A 24,081-nucleotide genomic window follows, 5' to 3' on the forward strand; every position below is an offset into this window, starting at 1 on the left:
GGGAGGATGGTGCCGTCCCTCCCTGCAGTCCTGGGAGCACCTCGATATTTGTTTTTAAGGGCTATTTGTGCAAGCAATGCCTTGTCCCTTCTCCCCAGCCTTGGAGACTCAAAACCTCTCTGCTCAATGGGGCAAGCGCTAAACGGAGAAGCAGCAACTCCCAAAGACCTGGGGGACCCGGATCCTTGCCACTCTCGGAGCATGTCCTGTGCACCCAGCTCTGCTCGAACTCCGGGGTGCTCCCCCTCTGCTGCCCCAGGTGGCACCAGGGCCGCATGGTGCCTGCTGCATCTCCTCTGCCGCACCTCGAGGTTGCCCCGCTCGGCTGCTGTGCTGTCCACGCTGGTTTTCTGAATCGCTGAAATGCAACGCGCATGCCACTGATTGCCCTGTGACGTGCCATCAGCCTTCCCTGGGGGGTCAGCCTCTCCAACCACCCCAGTGCCTCTTCCACCAGGCTCATCATTGTGTGCTGCGGGAGCCTCAGAGGTGAAGGGAACATTTTCTTCCATGGAAACCCTCTAGACCGTAAGACATCTTTGAAAACCAACCCCTGAGAAGCTTGCTGCAAACCCCAGCCCTGCTGCGAAGCTCGGTGCTGCCTCTTCCAGGAAATGCTGCAGGCACTGGGACTCAGTGTGGGGAAGCAGCAGGGTAGGCTGCCTGTCCCCATGCTGCTGGTAGCCAGCGGGGGCTGCGCTGTCACCACAGCATGATGGTGCAGCCCCGTGGTTTGTCTCTGCTCCCCGGTACTCTCAGCTCGCCTGTTTCCATTGCTCCAAGATGCTCTTGATCTCCATGCCAAAGGTTTCCAAAGCTGCACGCAAAGCCAACGCCCATCTATGCACTCCCAGTGTCCTTGTCCCCCTGCGCGCTGTGGCTCTTGTGCCCCATGGCACGTCCCTGCCCCATGGGCATCTGTTTGCCTACCCCAGCCTGGGCCGATTTGGCTTCAGTGGTGGACCAGGAGCCACCATGCCCCTGCTGCCAGCACTGCTGCAGCCCGGTGCCCAGGGTCCTGTCGCCTATGCAAGCACCTCTGAGTCCCCTCCTGCTCCCCACAGAGCTGGGGGCCACCCCATGGTGGTGACAGGGGGACACCAACCATGAGGGCAGTGGAGCCAGGAGCCATGGGGCTTTTGGGGGCTGTGGGACCATGGGGCGAGCAAAACCTGGCTCCAACCAGCTCCCAGTGTGGGGGAGGACATCAGAAAAGGGGGCTCCCACCATCTCCTCCTGCTCCCCATGGCCACCAAAGCCACCCTTGCAGATGCCAGCAGGTGACAAGGACACTGGGCAGGCTCTGTTAAAATAAACCTTTATTCGACTCGCTTGACAGCCGGGTATCGGTCTCTGCCCATCGCCAGTACTCGAGCACAGATCCGAACATGGCTGGCCCTGCGTTTGTCGCTGAGCCAAGCGGAGGCTCAGCACCACAGCTGTGGTGGCAGTGTCAGGGTCCCCTTGGGGACCTCGTGGTGGCAGGCACCACCCCCACAGCCCAAGGGGCCAGGATCAAGCGTGTCTGGGGCTGGTGATGTTTGCGGGGGGGTTGCTGTCACTCATCGTGCCCCCAGAGCCGTGCTGGGCTGGTGGTGGCCTGGCCACCCTGTCCTGACTGTCACAGTGTCCCTGTCCCCATGACAGGGGAAGAGCGGGGTGTGCAGATGGGGTGGCACCGTGGGACCCAAACAGGGTCCCCGAATCCCACAGGGACCCCAACCCGCCCTGCTGGCACCCTGTCCAGCTGGCACCCTGTCCCACACATGGGCGAGCGGTGTCCCCAGCCTGTCTCCGCGCCCCGTGCAGGGAGTGGGGCATCCACAGCGCGGGCAGGTGCCCAGCCCCACACAGGGGCACCTCGACCCCACATGCAGCACGGGCTGGGGACGCGGCGTCCCCCCTCACCGCAGCCACGGGGACCTCAGTGGCGCTTGCATTTAACGTGCACGAAGAGCGTGGCGGGGGACAGGGACGCCCCATCCTTGGAGAGCAGGTGGATGTGGCGATACCCTGGGGACAGAGCTGGGCTGAGCGGGGGGCGCGGGGCCGTTCCTCCCAAAGCCCAGCAGCGGGGCGCGGGCGCCCACCCACCTTCCCGCATGCTGGCCAGGGGCAGGGTGAACTGCCCCACGAAGTCGTTGCAGGAGGTGCTGTCGTGGTCCTCCACCACGAAGCGCACAAGCGCCAGCTCGGGCGCCTGCAGCTGGAAGGTCAGCGTCTCCTCCCAGCGTGGGTTGAAGCCTGTGGCACCGTGTCAGGGTGGGCACGGCCACCGCGGCCAATGGCCACCCCGGGCACGGGACCGGCTCATCACGCCGCCGCCGCGCTCGCCCCAACTGGGTTTGGGTCTTTGGTGGCTCAGGTGTCACCCCAGGGTGGGGTGTGGGGGGAGTGAGGGAATGGGGGAGGCACTGGGGGTGGTATACTGGGGTATACTGGAAGGAATGGGGTTCATGCTGGGATGTACTGGGTGGAATGGGATCACAATGGGAGCAGGCTGGCGCGTACTGGAGGGAATGATGGTGACACTGGGACTGGGCTGTGGTATACCAGGGGAATGGGAGTGACATTTGGGCCAGGCTGGGGTATACTGGGGGAGTGATGGTGACACTGGGAGCAGGCTGAGGTACACGGGGGGAACGTTGGTGACAATGGGGATAGGCTGGGGTATAGTGGCAGGAAGGGGGGGCCATACTGGGAGCAGGCTGAGCTGTACTGGGTGGGATGGGGATGACAAGAGAGACCAGCAAGGCAGTGATGATGGAAATGGGAGTGACACCGGGACCAGACTGGAGTATACTGGACAGGAGGAGGAAGCAGAACTGGGAGGACTGGGATGCCCTGGGTACCAGCTCAGCCTGGGGCGCACAGAGGACCTCTGGGCCGTGGAGGACCCCCCACCCCTGGGTGCCCCGGGGCCCGGCCGCGCTCACCGTTGTTGCTCCTGTAGCCGGTTTGCTGCTTGCTGCAGTCGGCCGGCACGCCGTGGATCTCCACCCGCACGAAGGGGTCCACGATGGAGCTGCGCTTCTCCTGGTTCAGCTTGGGCAGCTGCTGGGCCGTGATGACCTGCGGGCCAGAGGGTGCAGGGGGCTGGCGGCACGGCAGGGACGGTGGCCTCGGGGGAAGGGACAAGGGTGGCACATGGCTGGGAGCGGGGACAGGGTTCGTGTCCCCCAGGAGATGGGCAGCACCTGGGTGGGCATTGGGATGGGGGCAGTGCCACCCAGGGGCAGGGATGTGGGTGGTTCTCAGAGAGATGCAAGGACAGCACCAGTGTCCCCAGAAGAGAGGTGGGTGGCACCTGGCCGGGCATGGGCTTGGTGTCACCCAGCGGGGCTGCAGGTGGCACCCACGCTGGCAGGAGGGGGGGACGCTCACCCTGATGTGCAGCACGAGGCAGCGGGGGCCCTCGACGTGGGGGCTGCGCAGGAAGGGGGGCTTCAGCACGTAGCCACAGCACCCATTGCCCAGGAAGCGCCCGGCGTTCAGGTCCATCTCGTAGCCCGGCGTCTGGAAGTTGAGAGCCACTGCGGGGACAGGGACGAGGACGGGGACAGGGGCATCACGCTGGATGCTGGGCCCAGGGGTGCCGGTTTGGGGGTGCCCAGGGGTTCTGGGGGCTCACCCAGCTGGCAGCCGGCGTTCCACATCTCCTGGGGGTTGTAGTTGGAGGAGTTCATCTTCAGCCCCAGCGGGTAGATGCGGCTGAGCTGCCGGGCGTTGTAGCGCACGAACGCCGGGCCTGGAGGGCACCAGCTGAGCAGGGCAGGGGCCGCAGCACCCATGGGTGCCACGCGTCCTGCCCACACCCCTGTGCCAGGGGACGCTCGAAGACCCTGCCCAGCCAGCTGGGCGCAGACCTCAAATCTTGGCCTGGACCCCAAAACCTGACCCCAACCTCAGACCTTGAACACGGATCCTGACCCTGGACCTTGGCTGCAGACCCCAGGCCCTGAGCCTGAGCCCAAAGCCCAGGCCCCGGCCCCAGATACTCCCCCAGTGTCACATCCCAAGCCCTGACCTTCAAACCAGAGCCCCCAGCCCCACCAGTCCTGAGCTGGCTGTGGCCGGTGTGTCCCCAACCCAAGAAGCCACCTCAATGGCAGGGCCCAGAGCATCCCCACCAGGTCCAGCCCTGACCCGTGGCCTGGTGTGGCTCCGTCCATGTCCCTGTCCCCATCCCCGTCCCCATCCCGCTGCCCTCACCCGCCTCCTTGATGAGCCTCCGGGCCTTCCTCTCGCTGAAGGAGGACATCTCGCAGGGCCGGGGGTGTTGCAGGGCCTGGGCCAGGCCAGGGAAGGGCACGGCCTGGCAGTACACCACCACCGCCGACAGCTCTGGGGCCACCTGCGACGCGTCCTTGGCCTGCAGGAGCCACCGTGGCATCAGGGCCACCAGCAGCCACCTGCCTGAGGGTCCTCAGAGCCCCCACACCGCTGGCGCTGAGACCAACAAGGCTATGGAGGCTACCACAGTGATGGAGAACCTGAGGCATCAAAGATCTCCAAGGCGATGGAGACCCCAAAGCAATGGGCAAGCCAATATATCAGAGACCCCAAGGAGATGGAGAACCTGAGGTGATGGACAGCCCAAAGCAATGGGGAACTTGAGGTGATGCAGACCTCAAGGTGGTGGAGACCACGAGGTGATGGAAAACCAAGGCGATGGAGAACCCTCCCCAAGGCAATGGAGACTGCGAGGTGATGGACGCCCCAAGGTGATGGAGACCCAAGGCCATGGTGTTCCCAAGAACATCCCAGAAATTGAGCACCAGACCCCACAGGGCAAGAGAGGCACCACCGGGGGTTCCCCAAGCTGGGCAGTGACAGCCGCTCGCCCCCCGTGGCCCCCACCCGCCTCCAGCACCCGACCCACCTGCAGCGGTTGGATCTCCTGCAGCGACTGGAAGAGGAGAGAGCGAGGCTGTGCTGGGGGACGCCACAGTGCTCACCTGCCCAGCACAGCCCCAGGAGAGCCCCTTACCCGCTGGCTGCTTCTCTCCTGCAGCCTCTCTTCCTCCTCCTCTTCTTCCTCCACTTCCTCCTCCTCTTCTTTCTTCTCCTCCTCTTCCTCCTCTTCCTCAGGGTCGGGGGCGGCGGTGACACCCCGGGGCTCACCCCACGGCTCTGGCAGCTTCTTGCCCTTCACCAGGACCTTCCCCTTCAGCTGCTGCAGGACAAAGGGCCGAGCTCAGGGCGGGCTGGGGACACGGGGATGCGGCGGCAGGCGGGGTGGCCTCACCTCTGGGGACGGGAGGTTGTCGGGGTCCTGCCCGTCCAGCGGCTGCGTCAGCAGCATGTCCCCGAGGATGGCCTTCATGTGCCGGGCCATGGTGGCCTGCTGCTCCAGCCCGCAGTGGTTCTCCAGGGAGAGGATGACGGGGTAGGGCGATCGCTGGGGACGGGAACAGGGATGGGAACGGGGATGGGGACAGGCAGCGCTGAGCACCGGGCACCCAGCACCCACCCCGGGGCTACCAGCGCCGGCCTCACCTTGAAGGCGTAATCGCGGATGCTCTCAATGACATCGCGGAAGAGGATTTTGGAGGTGAGCGTGTGGCCGTGGTAGATGACAGGCTCCCCGTCGGCACCTTCCCAGCAGTCCAGCTCCACGCAGCGGCAGCCCGTCATCAGCGCCCTGCCACCGCGCCGCCGCCAGGTGAGTCCCCGCGCCACCCGCAGTGACCCCGCCGTGCCCACGGGCACCTCACGGCACCCACCTGACGTAGGCTTCGGTGCTGCTGGTGCCGCCGATCTGGTTGTGGGTCAGGTAGGTGTTGTGGGAGGAGGAGATGAAGTAGTGGCACAGGGGCTGGCTCATGTCCTGGTGCACCTTGGTGTGCTCCTGGTTGAGGATGTCACCGGCGGCCGAGAGCAGGTACATCATGAAGCCGTCCAGCATCATCAGGTCCTGCTGCCTGGCTGAGGGACGCAGCAGAGGGGAGTCGCAGAGGGCTGGCATGCAGCCGGCAGGGTGGCCCCGCATGCATTGTCCCCATGTGGGTGTCCCCTGTCTCCTGGCAGTGCCATGTTCACCCCAGGCCCGGCGCTGTGGCACCCAGGGAACATGCGAGTCCCCTTGGGTGTGCCATGCCCACCCTGACGTCCTCCATCCGCCTCTGCCTCGACCACCCTGGACCTGGCATGGTGGCACCCACAAGATATGGAAGTTCCCTGTCCCCACCCCAACGTCCCCCATTTTGATAGCACCCCCAGGCCTCGTACTGCAGTACCCAGAGGACACAAATGTCCCCTTGGTGTCCCATCGCTGCCCAATAGCCCCAGGCAGCGCCACATCCACCCTGGGGCTGGCATCTCAGCTCCCGTGGGAAATGGAGGTTTTGTCTCCACCCAGATGTCCCCTGTCCTGATAGCACCATGCCCACCTGGCGTCATACACCCAGGGGATGTGGAGGTCCCCTTGATGTCCCACCTCCACTCAGATGTCCCACGTCCTGCTGGTGACATGGAGACAACTGTCCCCGCCCTGCTGTCCCCCGTCCCTGGGCTGTGCCACATTCTCTGTGGGACCGGCACTATGGCACTAAGGACGTGGAGGTCCCTTTGGTGTCCACCTCCACCCTTATGTGTTGGCGCACTGCCACCCGGTGCCACCACAAGGGAAGGACCAGAGGGACACAGAGCCACGCACCCCAGCCCTGGAGAGCCTTGTGCTCACCTGGGGGACACCACCACGTCCCCCCCATGAGCTGCCACCCCTTTTGCTCCACACCCAGGCCACCCGCCAAGCTTGCCGTCCTCATCGTGGGACATCCCCGTCCCTACCCTTCTCGTTGAGCTCGTAGGCGTGGATGATGGCGCGGGCCTGGCGCAGGGTGGCCTCCTCGCCCTGGTCACGCAGGAACTCGCGCAGCTCCTCGGCCGACAGCACGCAGTCCTCGCCCGAGTAGTGCCCGAAGAGCTCCTCCAGCTCCGGCCGCCGCAGCAGCCGCCGGCAGAACTCCTCCAGCTCCCGGCCCTCCAGCCGCTCGTCGCCCGAGCGGTCGCACTCCTGATGGGACCACGGCCCGGCCTCAGGGACTGTCCCCTTGGCCAGACCCACCCAGGCTGGGAGTCTGTGTGATGAGTTTGGGGGTCTCGGCTACCTGCCAGGGGGCTTGGGGATGCATAGTGGGTGTCCCCTCTGTGTCCCCCACCTGCCCTCTGTCACCTGGAGCACGCGGGTCACATCCCCGCTGTGTCCCCACAGTCCCTATGCCCCCCAAGCTCAGGATGGAGCCAAGCAGAGCGCCGTGCCTCAGTTTCCCTAGGGGTAAAGGGCCCTGGGGAGGTGCTGCTGTCCCCAAAGAGCCACCTGGGGAGGTGTCACACCCTGGGGACCAATGGAGCCATGTGGGGACAGCGTGGGGACAGCTCCCATCACAAGACGACCTGGACATTGGCAGCGCTCAGGGTGCCATGAGTTTGACAGTCCTCTGCGTTGGGCAGGGAAGGAGCCGGGGTGCCCTCAGCCAGGTGACAGCGGGTGACGGGGCACAGGGTGGGTACCTTGAAGAGCTTGTAGGCGTAGATGTCATTCATGTCGATGTTGATCATCCGCAGCATGCTCTTCACCTCCTGGAAGCACATCTTGTTGTCCTTGTTCTTGTCGGCTCGCTGCAGGATGCCGTGGATCCAGCTGCACCGTGCTAAGGAAAGCGCCCCAGGCTGTCCCCAGACTGTCCCCGGGCTGTCCCCACACCGTGCCCCGCTGTCCCACAGAGGATACTGGTCGAGTTTCTCCCTCTGGTTCATGGCCTGCAGCCGCGCCATCAGCTTGGTGAGCCCCTGCACCCAGTGCTGGGCGTCCTCCTCGCCCCGCGCCGCCAGGTCGAGGTTCTTGCGCTTGCCCTTGAAGACGATGGTGAAGCAGTGCCGCTCGGGGAAGGAGCCGCCGTACTTGCGCAGCCCCTCCGACTGGTGGCCCTGGCGCACGCCCTCGATGTGCATCACGGAGACTGCGGGGACACGCGCCGTGACGGTCCCCACCCCGTGTGGAGGCAGCCACCGGTCCCCAGCCGAGCCGATGGCTCAGCACGGCCGTGGGATCGCCCCCGCCCACTGTGCCCCAGCACCCCGCTGGCGGCCACCCCCGGTGTCCCCATGGCAGTGCCGGGTGTCCCCTCTGCTCCCCAGGGTGCTGTGGGCAGGGACCGGGCGCTCTCGGTGCAGCTGACGCTGCAGCAGTGCTGAAGCCACTAATCCCAGGCGAGACGGGGCCCAGCGGGTCCCCTGCGGGGATGGGGGTGGTGACGCCAGTGGGGGGATGGCGCCGTCTCGCAGCAGTGCCAGCACTGGGCAGACGTCCCAGTGAGTGTGGAGAGAGCTGGGTGACGCCAGGCAGTGGGGACAGAGCCCGGCCAGGATGGAGCCGGGTCCCTGCGCCAGTCCTGAGGGGGAGAGCAAAGGGAGTGGGCTCTGGGGGCTCGGCTGGGGGGCACTGGGAGGCACTGGGAGGCACTGGGGGCAGTGGAAGGCAATGGGCACAGTGGAAGAAACTGGGTGCACTGGGATGTGATGGGATGTACTGAGAGGCAATGGGATACACCGGGTGCACTGGGTCACAAGGGGGTGCACTGGGATGCACGGGGATGTAATGGGATGCCCTGGGAGGCAATGGGTACACTGCGAGGCAATGGGATACACTGGGTGCACTGGGACACACTGGAATGCATTGAGATGTACTGGAAGGCACTGGGATGCACTGGGTGGAATGGGATGTACTGGGAGGCACTGGGAGGCACTGGTCCATGGCTGGGGGCAAAGCAAGCTCAAGGAGGGGGGGGCCGTGGCTGAGTTGGGGTCCAGATCCCGGCTCCCACCCGCACCCACGTGGGCTGGGGCTCTGCCCCCCTCCCCACCGCTCCCCGCAATTCGAGGCCAGCAGGACCCAGCCCGGGGACCCTGGGGACGCCCCCCCCAGCGCCAGCACCTACAGATCTGCTTGGAGGGGGCGCGCCTGAAGCGCCGCTCGAACCAGACGGTCATGCCGTCCTCCTGCAGGCGGTACAGCCGCTCCTTCGCCCGCCGCGACTTCACCTTGCGCAGCAGCGAGCCCCGCAGCATCAGCTGGATGTCCTCGTCCTCCGTCAGCCCTGCGAGGGGACCGGCCCCATGGGTGCACCGGGGTGGGGGCACCGGGGGCACCGGGTGGGAATGGGGGGGGCTCTGTGCGCATCAGAGTGTGGGTACGTGCACGGTGCAGGGCACACGATGGGATGGGATGGGATGGGATGGGATGGGATGGGATGGGATGGGATGGGATGGGATGGGATGGCACGGGACATGACACAACAAGATGGACAGGACAGGACAACGGTTTGGGATGGAATGGGACATACATGACAGGATGTGACAATACATATAGGACACGACAGGACAAGATGGGACAGGTTGGATGGGATAGAAAAGGGTGGATGGAACATATATGACAGGATGGGATGGAGTAGTATAGGGCAGGACAGATGGGCTGGGCTGGGCTGGGACGGGACGGGACTGGACACGATGGGACGGGACGGGACAGGACGGGACGGGATGTGACAGGATGGGACAGGACAAGCCACTGCCATCAGCCCAATTTGGGCACTGCAGGGCCGGGACAGGGCACGGCAGCGGTCACGGAGCCCAGCCCTCGGGCCAAGGCTGCTGGATCCCAGCAAAGCCGCCCAAATCCGGTGTGGGATTGCTGGCAGCAGGCGGGCCCTCACCCGTCCCCTGCAGCCCCAACCGCACCCCCGGGGCTGGCGGGGACCACGCGGCGGTGACGGTCCCTGCCCGGACGGGGCTGTGACCAAGCTGGGCACAATGACGGGGTGGCCTCGGGGGACCTGCACACCCACAGCCTCACCACCAGGACTTTTCCGTCCATTCTCCATGAAAGTTATTTCCTCCTCCTTTTTTTTTTTTTTTTTCAGTTGTTTTGTTGGTTTTTTTTGCAACCATTCTTGGAGAACGGCCCCAGTGACTGTGCCCCCGCGCCCTTCAGGAATGCTCCTCCTGGGGTGGGAAACGGCAGTTTCGGGTCCCTGAGCTGGCCACAGCCTCGGGGACGCGGCCACCATCTCTGCCACCACCTCCTGTGACACCTCCTGGGGGATCTGTCCCTGTCCCCATCGGGCCACGTCCTCGCCTGGCAGCGGCAGCCCGCACATGAGCCACAGCCGGGGGCCAGGAGCTGACCACGCCGTGGGAGGACGCGTGGGTGCGGGGACATACAGACGGGTAGGGCTGCAGGCTGTAGGGCTGCAGGGACGCCTGCACATACAGGTGCAGCCATGCGAGGACACACGGACGCATGGACAGACGGACGGACGGGTGCACTGATGCAGGGACACCCAGACAGCCGGGCACCAGGACGCACGGACACGCGCCTGAAGCCACTGGAGCCAAGCTCCTGCCCCGACACCCGCGACAAGACCCAAACCAGGACCCCCCCCCCCATGTGGGGCCATACCCAGCCCCCTGCCACCACCCCGAGCCCCGAGCCCATTGTCCCCCTGCACCCCACGGGACAGGCACTGGTCACCCAGAGGGGGTGGCACAGGGGTGACAAGGGCTCTGTCCCCTTCTGCTTGCAGTGGGGACCCCCCCCAGCAATAGGGACCCCCCCAGCCATGGGGACACCCCTGGCAATGGGGAGCCTCCGACTGCGGGGACCCCAAAATCACGGTGACCCCCCCACCGCGGGGACCTCGCCCACCTTTGGGGACACCGCCCAACCGGGGACCCTCGCTGCTGCGGGGGGTTGGGGGGATAACGGGACAGTACGGGACAGTACGGGACAGTACGGGACCCTCCCCCGGTGCCCCCCCCGGCCCTCACCCATCTTCCTGAAGGCTCTGCCGGCTCGGCGGGGGCCACCGGCCCCGTCCGGGGGGGGCCGGGGCTGTTCGGGGCCGGGACGCGCCCTCCGCCCGCAGATCATGGCGAGGGCCCGGTGCTGCCGGTGTCCGCCGGGCCCCCGGGGCTCCCCCCCCCCGGGCTGGGCGGAGGCGGCGGGGAGGGGACGGGACGGGAGGGGAGGGGAGGGGAGGGGAAGGGCGGCCCCGCCGGGACCGGGGCCCGGAGCGGGGAAGGGCCGGGAGGGGCCCGGGAGGCGTAACCCGGCCGGGAGGGGGGGGGCAGCGGGGGGGGGCCAGGGGGTCAGTACCGGGGGGGGGGGTCGGTACTGGGGGGTGGTCGGTACCGGAGGGATTGCAACGGGGGGGGGTCGGTACCGGGGGGGGTTCGCCACCGGGGGGGGAGCACAGGGGGCTTAGGTACCGGGGGGCTCGGTACCGGGGGGTTCGGCAACGGGGGGGTTGCACCGGGGGGGGGGGGAACAGGGGATTCAGGACCGGGGGGCTCGGTACTGGGTGGGTCGGTACCGGAGGGATTGCAAAGGGGGGAGTCGGTACCGGGGGGGTCGGTAACAGGGGGTTTCAGCACCGGGGGGGGGCAACAGGGGATTCAGTACCGAGGGGGCGGCACCGGGGGGGGGGGGGCACCGAGGGCTTGGGTACCGGGGGGGTTCGGTAACGGGGGGCACCTGGGGGCCCGGTACTGAAGGGATTCGGCACCGGGGGGATTGCACCGGGGGGGCACCGGGGCTTCGGTACCGGAGGGTTCAGCACTGGAGGGGGTCGGTACCGGGGGGGTCGTTACTGGGGGGTCGGCACCGGTGGGGGGTCGGTACCGGGAGGTTCGTTACGGGAGGGGGGCGGCACCGGGGGGATTGCACCGCGGGGGTGGGGTTGGTACCGGAGGGATTCTGCACTGGGAGGGTCTGTGTCGAGGAGGGTCGGTACCGGGGGGGGAGGCACCGGAGAGGGGCGGTACCGAAGGGATTGCACCGAGGGGGGGCGGTACCGGCGGGGATCCATATGGGGGGGGGGCAGCACCGGGGGGATTGCACCTGGGGGGTTCAGCACCGGGGGTGTCAGTACCGGGGGGGTTCAGCACCGGAGTGGGGTGGCACCAGAGGGGGTCGGTACTGGGGGGGAGCAGTACCGGGGGGGTTGAACCCAGGGCCCTACACCAGGGGCCCCCCATCTCCGGCACAGGCCCCCGCTCTGCCCGGGGACACGGCTGCCGGTGCCGGAGCTGGTGCCCAGCACCAGGAGGGACCCGTGGGCCACCCCTGTGCCACCACGCCTGCGGACAGCGACAGCGCCTCGTCCCAGCCCCGGTGGCACCCGGTGCGCTCGGGCTGGGTGACGCTGTGCTGGCCTACCGGGGTGGTGGCAGCCTGGTGGCACACGGGGACACGGCCGTGTCGGTGGTGCGGGACGTGGTGGCCTTGCCTGGGGTCACGCCACAGCTGGGGTCTGGAGCCTGGCACCAAAGCTTTTGGCACCAAGGCCTGCAGCGAAGGAGCTGTGCCACTGCATCCCCTCGCCCCCACGTGACACCGCGGAGGACGTGTGTGCATGGCACGTGTGTGCACCCCTGCAGGTGTGCATGCGGCTGTGTGCACAGCTGTGCACGTGTGTGCGTGCGTGTGCGTGTGTGTGTGTGTGCATACACGTGTGTGTGCAGATATGTGGGATTTACCCCAATTCACTCCATTTGTACCCATTTCCACCTCTCCCCCAGCTGTGGCAGGCTCTCTCCTTGCTCAGGTGAGGTCGGAGGGGATGGATGGGTGGGTGGGCGCAGAAGGAGAGCCCCCAGCCCCATCCCAGGCTCCCTGGCCCTGGCCCCTCCACCCGAACCAGGCATTGATTTCAAGCCCTGTGCTGGTGGCAAGGGCTGCCGCCACCTGGCTGGCACCACTTCTAGCCAAAACTGCCAGCACCGGGGGACAAGAGGCTGCCCCAGGCCGGGACGTGGGGACCAGGAGCTGCAGCACAAAGCAAGGAAATGGGAACCACAGCACGGGGCGGGGGGGGAACATCACTGGTCAGGGAGAGGGCGACTGCGGCCACATGTGGGACCGGAGGGCACCCTGCAACATCTGGGCACCCTGGGGTGACATCTGGGCACTATGGGCAATCTCTGAGCACTCTGGGGGGACATCTGTAAATCTAGGGCAACATCTGGGCATCCCTGGAGCAACCTCTGGTTGTCCTGGAGCAACATCTGGGTACCTTGGTGTGACCTCTGGGCACCCTGGGGCAGCATCTGTACACCCAGGGCAACACAGAATGACATCGGGGCATCCCTGGGGCCACCTCTGGTTATCCTGGAGCAACACCTCTACGTCAAGGGAGACCCTCGGGCCCCTGGAGCAACACTCGGGTGTCCTGGATGGTCTGTGAGCATCCTGGAGCAACGTCTGAGGATCCAGGGCAACACCTGGGCAGCGTGAGGTGGAGTCTGGGCACCACGGTGGAATACCTGGGTGAGCTGGGAGCACATGAGGGCAGCTGGGGGGAACATCTGGGCAGCCCCTCGGGCGTGTTTTTGGGGTACTGAGGCCTTTGGGGACATGGGGACTTGGGGAATTTTAAACAGGGGCAGCAGAGCCCAGGGCAGTGCCCCCTTGTGCTTGGCCCGTGACTTTTACCCATTCAGGAGCTGCAGAAGGCATTTGGTGTATTTATGCAGAAATTAAGGCATTTGGTGTTATTTATGCAAAAATGAAGGCATTTGATGTATTGATGCAAAACGCCTCTTTCTCTGCTGGAAAACTTCGGAAAGCAGCTGCATCCACCCCGAAATGCACTTGCAACCGGATAGCCGGGCTCTGCCCTGGCCCCGCTCCAAGCCCTCGGCCCCCGAGGGGAATTGCACGGGCAGGAATTCAGCTGCCGACACCGAGCGAGTTTTGGAAGATCCCTGGGGAGAAGCAAACAGTGAAACGGTGCCGTGAGCGCGGCGGCAGCCCCCAGCCCCCGGGGGTAGGACACGTCCTGTCCCCCCCCCCTCCCCGTCCTGCACCAGCCCTGGGCCGCGCCGGGGAATCAAAACACGTTGCATAACCACAACCCAGCAAAAAAAAAAAAAAAAAAAAAAACACATCACCACCACCAATATTATTAATAGCAGGATTACGAGCGGGGAAAGAATGGCTTATTGCATAAAATAAACACGGCCGAGGCTGGGGGGGGGGGTATGGCTCGGAAATCCCTCACGGCCCGCAGCGGGAGCAGATCCCACTGCAGGCTCTGGGGGAGCGGGTCCCACCCCGGGCCCTGAGGGCTCAGATCCCACCCCGGCCCTCTCAGCGTTGCCATTTTCTGCCGCGATGCGGAGGCAGCCGATGGGCAGCGTTCCCAGACCCGTCGGGCTCAGCTTGCGTCCCGTGAGCCGGGCCCAGGCCATGGCTGGAGCTGGGGCGTTCGCTGCAGCTGGGGCTGGTTGTGCGGTGAGTCAGAGCCCGGCCGCCGTCCCGGGGGGGCAGGAACCCTCCGTGGGAGCTCCGAAGTGGCGGGAGGATGGAAACCCCCCCCTCGCTGCCTCGTTTCGCTGGGTCTTGAACTTTCGCACCGAGCGCGGGCCATGTGGCCGTGGCCTGGCCCCCTCCCCGCACCCAGCCCTGGCCGAGGGCTGGGCCCAGGCAGCCCCAGGTGGCCGCAGGGCTGCCCGTGGTGGCCCCCCGCTGGCCGTGCCCCCCCCGGGCCGTGCTGTCACCGCAACGCCCCCGGCCCCGGGGTGCCCCCCGCTGCCACCCCCGTCCCCCCGCAGCACACCCTCGCCCTGCGCCCTCCCCGCGGGTGCCCGGTTCCGCCCCCCCTCCCCACAGCCGTTATCCCGGTTCGTTTTTCATATTGACCTAAATTCGATTTTTATAATTAACCAAAATAACGACCAAAAACAACCAGTCGCCTCGCCAGGCCCAGCTGCCCCGTGCCCCGCGGTGAGTCCCCTGCCCCATGCGGTGACACCCACCCTGCAGTGAGCCCCCCCCCATGATGCCCGCCCTGCCCAGTGCCCCCAGCGCGTCTCCCAGTGCTCCCAGTGTCCCCCCCCGTGCACTGTCCCTTTAAATCCCCCCCCGCTATCCCCGGGTTCTGTCCCTTTAAATCCCCCCTTCCCGCCCCGGGGCCCCGCCCCCTGCCCGCCGCCTTGCAGCCCCGCCCTCGGCCAGCAGGGGGCGTCGCTTCCCCGGCCGAGCCGCGCTCCCATTGGCTGTCGCGCGCCCCTCCTCCAGCAGGGAGCGCTCGCGCCGCGCTCCCATTGGCTCCGCCGCGCCTCTCACCGAGCGGGGCGGGAGGGGAGGGCGCAGCGCGGCCCGTTTCGGAAGCGGCGCGCTGATTGGGCGCGGCGCCGAGGTAATGATGAAAGGCGCGCGCTGATTGGCCCCGCGCTCTCCCCTCACGGAGAGGCGCTCGGCGGGGCCGGGACCGGGACCGGGCCGGAGCCCGGGGCGGCGGCGGCGGCGGGGCCATGGCGGAGCCGGGCTGCGGGGCCCAGTTCCGGGCCGCCGTGCGCGTCATCCAGGGGCTGCCCCGCAGCGGTGAGTGCGGCCGGGCCCGAACCGGCCCCGGGGGGTGAGGGGGGGCTCGCTCGTTCCCGGGCCCGGCGGCCGCGGCCGCGCTGAGGCGTTTGCGGTGCCGCAGGCTCGTACCGGCCGTCCTACGAGGAGATGCTGCGCTTCTACAGCTACTACAAGCAGGCGACGGCGGGGCGCTGCCAGGGCCCCCGGCCCGGCTTCTGGGACCCCATCGGCCGGTACAAGTGGTAAGCGGGGGGGATGGGGGGGGGTCGGGGCCGCTCCGGGGCCGGTTCGGGCCCGGCCCGGCCCCCCCTGACGGCGCCGCGCCCCGCAGGGACGCCTGGCACAGCCTGGGGAGGATGACCAAGGAGGAGGCGATGGCCGCGTACGTGGCCGAGATGAAGAAGGTGGCCCAGAAGGTAGCGGGGAGCGGGACGGGCCCGGCCCGGTGCCTCCTGCCGGGCCCCGCCGCAGCTGTGGCCGTCCCCAGGTCATCGACACGGTGCCCATGGACGAGGCGACGCGGGAGATGTTCAAGTACTTCGAGCCGCTCTACGAGGTGATCCGCGACATGCCGCGGCCCCCCGAGGACTTCTTCAAAGGGGAAGGGGGTGAGTGGGAGCCCCGCTGCCCCCCCGCTGCCCCGCATGCCCCTCGCTCCTCACGCCTGGCCCCCTGCTGCTGCTGTCCCGGCACGGCCGTCGCCTCGAGGCTCTGCTCCCCAAGAGGGGACAAGGGGGACACACCACGTCCCGCCTGGCTCCCCAGCTCCCAAGGAGGTGTTGCTGAGGTGCTTGTCTGAGCACCGCTCTCCAGCAGGTGCCTCCTCAGCGTGGGCTCTCTCTGCCCTAAAGTTCTGGGGAGAAAACTTGAGCTTTGGCTTCCGAACAACCCAAGGCCATATGCAGCCAAAGGTAGAGCTGGGGGCTTGGTGCAGGTTCAGCATCCCGGCCACGGGGCTCTCCTTTCTCCTGGTCAGCCTGGGCACGGGCACGCCTCCAGGCAGGGCGGGCTGCCAACCAGAGCCAGGGTCATCCGATAGAAACAGGTGCCTGTTTTTGCAGCAGAGTGGAGATGGAGAAACAGGGGTTGGGAAAGGGGATTAGTGGGATCTGGAGATGCTGGAACAGCCTTGTACTATAAAAAGTCCTCTTCCAGCCCTTTCCACATGTGTCTGGTGGCTGCTGTCTCACGCTGAGGGGTTGCTGGGGACCCTTCTCACCCCTGGAGCAGGGTGGTTCCTGCAAGAAGGGTTTGAGCGAGTGAGGGGCTGGGTTTGGCTGTCCGAGAGCCAGCCGTGCTGTTTCAGAGGGGAGGCTGCCACAGAAAGGCTGTGCATCCGGACGTGTTCCTGTGCCTAATTTCCAGTAGATTAGCTCGGCAGCAGGTGAGCTTTGGGGTATATTTGCAGCAGGTATAAACCATCAGTGCTTCCCTAATGTCAGAGGCGCTCTGGCAAACAGCCTCACTCTCTGCCTGTCCCCAGGCATCTGTCCCCACTCTGACAGCCACTGTCACCCCCTGTGTCCGCAGAGCTGCCCAAACACATCGCCTGGACGGCACGCTCCTGTATGGCTTGGTCTTACAGGGGCTGCTCCTTCCTGTGGTGCCAAGATGCTTTTGTTCTCTATGTTGACACCAAATCTAGTTCCTTTAAAATGCAAACAGACTTTATTTTTCTCTGGTCAATAGAAGCTGGGGCTAACCTCCTTGTCATTTCTCACTCGAGTGTGTCCCCCTGCATAGTGACACGTAGAAATGACAGCCTCGCTTGTGCCTAAACCCGGCACTGTCTGCAGAGCAAAGGAACCCCAGGTGCCTGAAACATGGTTTAAAAGTCTGAGCTTCTTAAGCTGTTGAGTCATTTGTGTTAAAGGCTCTTAAACCTGCCTTGAGATGTGCTGCTGCAACTTCTGCTGGTGATGATGCAGGTGAGGAAGGTGGGTGGGCGCTGGTAGCAGTGCCCGAGGTACGGTCAGAATGTGGCAGGTGCTGGCCCGCAGAGAGCTGCGTGGTTTCCCTCGCCTTGCAGGCCAGAGGCGGTGCGTGCGGTGGCCGAGCCACACTCCTTCTTGTTTATTTACAGCCGGCGCACCATAAACCACGACTTGGAAGCCAGTTGTGAATGGCGCAGGGTCGCAGCAGGTCTCGAGCCGACAAAGCTTTCCCAAACATCTTAGCACACACAGGCCGAGACTGAAGCAACCCCGGACCCACAGTTAAGCACCTCCATCCTGCTGCCCAGGCAGTGCTGCTCCCCCGGCCCCGCGGGCGCACGGGGGCTGGTGGTGGAGCTCGGCTCCTCGGGGCGGAGGTGACGGGACCCTGCCCGGCGGGGCAGGCACAGGGCTTGCTCTGAGCAGAGGCCTGGGGTGCTGGGCTCGGAGCAGCCTTCACACTCACTCCTGCGCTGTGTGGTCCTGTCCCGCAGCTGGGAGCCTGGCGTGGTGGCGGGCTGGGGACGGCAGCCCCGCAGAGGTGCGTGGGCAAGGCGCCGGCAGGGCGGCGTTGCCACATCCCCGCATGGCCAGGAGCAGGGAGCAAAGTCCCAGCTGCCGAAGGGCTGCGTGGCTGGCTTAGCCCCGTGGGCCCAACCGGGCACCCGAGGAGACGGCGGGAGCTGGTTTATAAACACAGACACGTTCTGGCTGCTGCCTGCCCCTGGGTGAAGCCTCTCCTCCGCTCCTGTTAGCCATCGAGCTCGCTGCTGCACACATCCTTGCTGCACCAGGCTCCCAAATCCACATGTCCCCCACTCTGCCCAGCAGTGAAACAGCTGCGAGGAGCCCAGTGCAGAGCCGGGCAGGGTGGGCTGCACCACAGGGATGTCTGCAGCGCCTTCACTCTGCTCTCCCTCTCTCTGTCTCTGTGCAGATGGGCAGGAGCAGGCGGCCGACCCCAGCCAGGACGAGCAAGCGAGCGGCCCGGCCCCGGAGCAGCGGGAGGACGTGCTGCCCGAGGAGCTGCAGGACGGGCAGCGAGCGCCAGGTTGGTCTCCCCGGCGTGGCCAGCACCCGGCAGAGACCCCGCGGAGGAGGCACCGGCGACAGAGCCGGGCTGGGCTTCCACCTCTCCGCAGAGCTGTTGGCTTCAGGCACGTGTGGTCCGACCCTGCCTGTGTTTCGGGCACCGCCCCGGTCACGCAGAGCCGGAGCTTCTCATGGGGGCAGCTCTCGGTGCTGGGATAACCCTGAGCGCGTTGGGTGCCTTCGTGTCGCTCGTGTCTGGGCAAAGGGGCCTGATTCTGCTGGCCTGCTGCAGAGGGCTGAGGGCTGGGAGTGTGACGTGCTCCCATGGACGGGGAAAACGCCCTGAGAGGTGCTCTGGGAGGGGAAGATCTCCCTCAGCCCGAGCCAAGTTTGCCCAGCCGGTGGGGCTCTGTGGGGCTGTCAGTGCCCTGGTGGTGGATTTGCACGGCCCCAGCACACCCACCCGCTGCCGGTGCTGTGCTGGGGCCAGCAGACTCCCTGTGCCCCCCCCCGTGGCAACACACGCAGCTCTCCCCGCCCGAAGAGGCCCCTGCTTCGGCCTCGTGCTGCAGGGAGGAGTCCTGCCCGGCCCTCCCTCGAGGAGCGAATATGGTCACGGAGCGAGCGTGGGCTGGGGCTGAGCGCAGCCGGGAGCTGGCACCCGCTGGTGGCACCCGCGGGACGTACGGGGTGCGCTGCGCTGTCCCTCAGCAGCGCTGGACTTGGGGTGGAAGGGGAGGAAGATTGATTCCCTGGGGCCTCAGATGCTGCAGTGCCCCGTGCCAGGGGTTGTGCTGTCAGGACACGGCAGCCTCCTTCCTGGGGGGAGCTGGACGTGCACAGAGACCTGCCCTGGAAAGCCCCGTGCTGGGGCTTGTGGGTGAGGCTCTGCAACGCATTGGGCAGGGAGGGGACGGGGAATTCAGGCTCCCGGCCGCGGTGCTGAGCCAGCAGCAGCCCCGTTCCTTCGCCCTCTGTGCCTCGGTTTCCTCCCCAGGAGCGTGAGCGATGCGTTGCTGCCTCGTGCGGGTGGAGTTCACGCTGCTTTGAGCCTCCCACCGAAGAGCTCCGGCCTCCTGCTGCCCCCCTGCTTTGTGCACGCTGACACCGGCTCTGTGCCCGCTTGCAGCCCGGCTGCCTTCTGCCTGCGCGGGGCTTCTGCTGCCCCGAAATGCCTTTGTCACGCCAGCACCGCCTGCGGCTGAGCCGTGTGCTTCCCTTCCAGGAGGAGGGCTGGCTCCTGCTGCCGACACGCGCGAGGGTAGCCAGGTGGCCAGTGACTCTGAGGGGGAAGTGTTCTGCGACAGCCTGGAGCAGATGGAGCCCGAGCAGGTAACGTCTCCCAGGGCAGGACGGCCTCGAGGCAGGCTGGGGTCCCTCCACACCGTGGCAGAAACTTCCCCTGCCGGCAGCCCTGCTCCAAACAGCAGCTCTCTGCGTCTTGCTGTCACCTCCGCACTGCTTTCCTGGCAGCCCTGCAACACCCCAAACATCTACAGGGGCCCCGGTGAAGCAGCCCTGCCGCGTCCCTGTGCATTGGAGCCTGGTCCCCGTCACCGAGGGCAGGCTGAGGAGCCCTCAGGTGCCCCGGCAGCACCTGCAGCCTCCCTCACTGCTGCAGCACGGCCCCGGTGGCTGAGCAGGGCTGGCCCTGAGCCGTGCAGGCGCCCGGTGGCCCCGCCGCTCACTCGTTGCTCCCTGCTCGTCCCTGTGCTCACAGGCAGCGCGGTGCCACCCGCAGTGCGAGGCGCTTCCAGTGCCACAGCGAGCGCCCCTGGGCAGGAGGCACGAGGCCGCCCGCACGCCTGGGTCCCCCAGGAGCTCTGCCCCGGCCTCCCGTTTCCCCCGGGGAGGGAGGGGGGGTCTCAGGGCCGTTCTTCTCTACCCCCGCACAGGCTGGGCAGCCGCTGGGCAAGCAGGGGCTCTCCCTGAACAGCGCCCAGGCCGGGCCTGAGCCCCGAGCGCCCCGTGCCGCTGGGCGGGGAGAGCGGGGCGAAGGCAGAAGACGAGCGGGGAGGAGCGGCACTGGCCTCGCAGCCCCGGGCTCTGACAGAGGTGGGTGAGCGCTGGGCTCCTGGCGCCTTCCCGCTGCTCCCTCCTCACCCTGGGGTGCCCGTGCAGGGGCTGAGCAGAGAGGTGAGGGCTGTGACCACCAGCAGCCTGGCTCAGTAGCCACACGTCCCGTGCATTCCCTCTCTTCATCCCTTGGTGCCCAAGCAGCTCCGTGTTTCACCCCATGGGACAGATCCCCTTTGTTGTCCCCAGGCTGTGTGACAGCTGTGCCCGCTGCCCTGCGCTGCTGTGCCCGTGGCTTCTCTCCAGCAGCCTGGCTCAGAGCGCGGCTCCCCGGCAGCGTGAGCCCCACAGCGAGCACCACACGGCCCCACCGGCAGCGCCTCGGTGTGGTGGGACACGGCTGGGAGCTCGCCGCGGGGCTTGGGTGGGCCAAGCTGGTCGTGGTGCCCCTGGAGGCACTGGTCCAGGGGACAGCACCACTGCCCTGCTCCAGCCCTCCTGCGGTGCCAGTCGCGTGCCACCAGCCTCCGGTGCTGCAGGTGTCAGTGCTGCTGCAGGGATGGAGCCAGGAGCCCTGCTGCTGCCCCGTGCTCTCCCCGTCCTGCCGGACACATCCGGGGGCTGTGCCTGGGGCTGGCTCCGCCACCCTCGCCAGCAGAGCTCCATCTGCGGAGGGGCAGGAGCACGGCCCACCGCTGTGCTTATCTGCCCATTAATGTTTCCGTAAACCCTCCCAGGGTGCTTGACCTTGGGAGTTAACTTGTAACGAGGCCGATAAAGCCAGCCTGGGCTGTCCCTGGGGCACCGGAGCGAGTGGGCAGCGCAGGGGCCAAGGAGCAGCCCGTGCCACGGCAGGCACTTGCCTGTCCCCCACTTGCAGTGAGGATTATTTGGGTGTCGCACAGGCTGTGGTGAGGCAGGTTTGGGGGCTCTGCTGAGCCCTGGGGCCTGGCAGAGTGGCAGCAAACAGGCCAGGCACCCTCCTGGCCTTCGCTGCCGCGCTTGGTGAACTGAGGTGACCCACGTGTGCCTGTGCAGGTGCAGTGTCAGTGGGGCAGAGGTTGCCCAGCACAGCCACTGCTGCACTGGGGGACACGGTGCCAGTCCCTGTCCCCAGAGCTGCTGGGCCGGGCTGGGAGCTCCCAGCTCTGCGTGTGCCAAGGTTGGGCAGAGCCGTGTGGGCAGCCCAGGGCAGGACGCAGGCACCCGCTGAGATCCGTCAGCAGCAGCGCACGGCCTCGGGTCCTCGGGGAGCTCGGCCTGCCCGGGCGAGTGGCATCACCCCTGCGCCACGTGCACCGTGCGAGCGCCCGGCCGCCTCCTGTCTGAGCAGCGCCCGTCTTTGCACCCTGCAGATCCGCAGCTTGCTGGGGCGGCGCAGGATGCCGAGAGCGCCCCTGAGCTTGCCCACGGGAGCCAGGGGCTGCTGCTGGAGGTGGACGCCCACGTGGCCGGCACCGTGCGGGCCCTGCAGGACGACATGCAGCGCGTGCTGCAGCGCCTGAGCGAGCTGGAGACGCTCACCTCTGTGCAGGTACGTGCCCGGCCATGCAGAGAGCTGGGGGTGCTGGCCGGTGGGGCTGTGCTGCCCCCCAGGTGTCTCTGGTCCCTGACCCTGCCCACGCAGCCCGGGTTGGCCCAGGTGCTGAGAGACCTTGGGCTGCCGTCGTGGCCTGGCAGGGTGGAGGCTGTGGATGCTGCTCTGAGCTGCCCCGAGGTGCGGGCAGGGAGCCACCATCCCCGCCATCCCCACTGCCCCGGGTCCTGGCCCAGCTGCTCTGCAGAGCCCTGCCTGGGCCCGGTTGTTCCCAGCCCCTCTCTGTGGGGATGCGGTGGCTGAGCGGGGGTGCCTGGCCCTGGCCGCACCCTGACACCTCTCCTGTCTCGCAGGAGGACGCCTCTGGGACCGAACCTGGCCGGCTGCTTGCACCGCAGGTGAGTTGGAGGCAGGCAGGGCGCTTCCTGCTGCTGGCCCCTCCGTGTCCCTGCCCCGTGGGGCCTGGCTCCACAGCCCCTACCCTGATGTTGCTGGGGGTGGTGGGGGACAGACGGGGGGGACGGTCCCCAGCTGGAAAGCAGGAGCAGCCCTGGGGATGTGTCCCCGGTGTCCGGGCAGCAGGGACGATGCGGTGGCAGCACGAGGAGACCTCGGCGGGATGACGGCTGCCAAAAGGACGGCCGGGCTGTGACGGTGCCCCCGCTGCCCTTTGGGATAGGGGCCGGGGGGGCTCGGTCTCAGCGCTAACACCGAGCCCTTGTGCCCCCCCCCCCCCGTCTGTCCCCCACCAGGCAGCGTCCCTGTGGCCGCTGGCGGTGTCCCCGCGCACGCTGCTGTTCCTCATCGCCTGGCCCTTCGTCACCCAGTGGCTGCTGCGCCGCTGGCAGGGCACCAAGAGGTGACCGCCGCGGGACGGCCCCGCTCCGCCCGCCCCACCGCCACCGCCCTCGATCCGCTTCTCACGAGCCGGGAAAGCGCCGGGACCGCCGCACCCCCACCCCCCACCGCCGCCTTCCTGCCACCGGCGGCCCCGGCCCCGAGGGAGCCGAGCTGCGAGCCCGGGACCCCCCGGGCCCCCCTCGCAGCCTGCCTCGGGTCGGGGCGGGGCCGCCTCGCACCGCCGCTCCCAGCCGCTGGGCCCCGGCCCCGCACGCACGGGGGCGACCGAGCGCTGCCCGCACCCAGGGCGCCGCCATCACGCAGCGGGGAGCGGGGCCGGAGCCCCCCGGGGGGGCCCGCGGGGAGCCGGGGGAGCTCCGTGGGCCGAGGCCCCATTAAAGCGTTGCCTTCTCAGCCCGGCGCCCGCTCCGTGCTCTGCGGGGACCCCGGGGGGGGCACCCCGCGACCACCGGCCCGGCCCCGCCAGCCCCGGGCTGTGCCCGTGCCCCCCGGTGGCGGGGACATCGCTGGGGGGGGGGAGGGGGATGGGGGGTTGTGCCCGGCCCGGCCCCGCGCCTTCAGGCCTGGGGGGTCCCTGGGGGGGTCCCCGGGGGGTGCTGCCCCCCCCCCCCCCGTCCCTCCCCCTCTCGGCCCCGCCCCTCCGGTTGGGGCCGCGGCGCCTTTAAGCCGGGCCTCGTCCCCTCCCGGTTTGTTTACATCTCCCTCCGCGCTCTGGGCCGCATCACCCAGCGCGGCCCCGGGACTCCTCCGCCCGTACTCTCCCCCTCTCCCCCCCCCTCCCGTTTCTCTCCCCCTCCCCCTCCGGGCCCCGCCGCCGACCCCCGACAGCCCCGGGGGGACCGGGGCCGGGCCGCGGGGCGGGGCCGCAGCACCCCCGTGTGTCCCTCCGCGCCGCGGGGACTCTTTTCGGGCCGTGCCACCCGCCGGGCGCGGGGGGGGCGGGGCCGCTGCCCTCAGCGCCGCCCTGAAGGTCGCCCCCCCTCCTCGCGCGTGGTACGGCCCGGCCCCGCCCCCCGCCCTCCCCGATTGGTGGAGCGGCTCGTGAGTGACGTTCCGCCCCGCCAATCGTCGCCCGCTCGTCCTTGCGGCCAGGGGGAGGGGCTCCGAGCGAGGTCCCGCCCCCCGCGCCCGCCGATTGGCCGCGGGGCGGGGCCTGCGGCTCGCGGGGAGCCGCGGTGGCAGCGGCGGGGGCGGGGCGCGGCGCGCGGCGGGGGCGGGGCGAGCAACGCGCCTGCGCGGGGCGGGGCGGGGCGCTCGCGGCTATATAAGGCGGGGAAACGGGCGGGGAGCGGCAGTCGGGAGCTGGCGGCGGCGGCGGCGGGTGGCGGTGCGGG

At 67.7% G+C, this 24,081-nt stretch overlaps 2 protein-coding genes across 5 annotated transcripts; one reads left to right on the top strand and one right to left on the bottom strand.

The window, feature by feature from the left end:
• Positions 1 to 1,304: 1,304 nt before the first annotated feature.
• Positions 1,305 to 10,998, bottom strand: PLCD3 (phospholipase C delta 3). 3 transcript variants are annotated; one of them, XM_084301065.1, is made up of 16 exons: positions 10,828 to 10,998; positions 8,943 to 9,101; positions 7,736 to 7,964; positions 7,516 to 7,645; positions 6,793 to 7,018; positions 5,727 to 5,928; positions 5,500 to 5,644; positions 5,249 to 5,401; positions 4,991 to 5,173; positions 4,883 to 4,909; positions 4,213 to 4,372; positions 3,632 to 3,748; positions 3,385 to 3,533; positions 2,937 to 3,072; positions 2,095 to 2,244; positions 1,305 to 2,013 (listed from the first exon to the last, which is right to left on the bottom strand). In XM_084301065.1, the coding sequence occupies exons 1-16, from the start codon at positions 10,928 to 10,930 to the stop codon at positions 1,925 to 1,927; spliced, it is 2,358 nt and encodes a 785-aa protein (XP_084157191.1). In that variant the 5' UTR covers positions 10,931 to 10,998; the 3' UTR covers positions 1,305 to 1,924. The 3 variants fall into 3 exon arrangements, with proteins under 3 accessions (XP_084157191.1, XP_084157190.1, XP_084157192.1); XM_084301064.1 differs by having other exon boundaries at positions 4,991 to 5,176; XM_084301066.1 differs by lacking the exon at positions 10,828 to 10,998 and adding an exon at positions 9,854 to 9,910 and having other exon boundaries at positions 4,991 to 5,176.
• Positions 10,999 to 15,225: 4,227 nt separating this feature from the next.
• ACBD4 (acyl-CoA binding domain containing 4) lies at positions 15,226 to 23,134 on the top strand. 2 transcript variants are annotated; one of them, XM_084300930.1, is made up of 10 exons: positions 15,226 to 15,385; positions 15,489 to 15,609; positions 15,699 to 15,783; positions 15,855 to 15,975; positions 18,239 to 18,352; positions 19,559 to 19,665; positions 20,229 to 20,388; positions 21,705 to 21,883; positions 22,240 to 22,284; positions 22,639 to 23,134. In XM_084300930.1, the coding sequence occupies exons 1-10, from the start codon at positions 15,316 to 15,318 to the stop codon at positions 22,747 to 22,749; spliced, it is 1,113 nt and encodes a 370-aa protein (XP_084157056.1). In that variant the 5' UTR covers positions 15,226 to 15,315; the 3' UTR covers positions 22,750 to 23,134. The 2 variants fall into 2 exon arrangements, with proteins under 2 accessions (XP_084157056.1, XP_084157057.1); XM_084300931.1 differs by having other exon boundaries at positions 15,273 to 15,385; positions 15,532 to 15,609.
• The last annotated feature ends 947 nt before the right edge of the window (positions 23,135 to 24,081 follow it).

This window comes from Netta rufina, assembly GCF_964035555.1.
Source record: "Netta rufina genome assembly, chromosome: 24".
Taxonomy (NCBI): domain Eukaryota; kingdom Metazoa; phylum Chordata; class Aves; order Anseriformes; family Anatidae; genus Netta; species Netta rufina.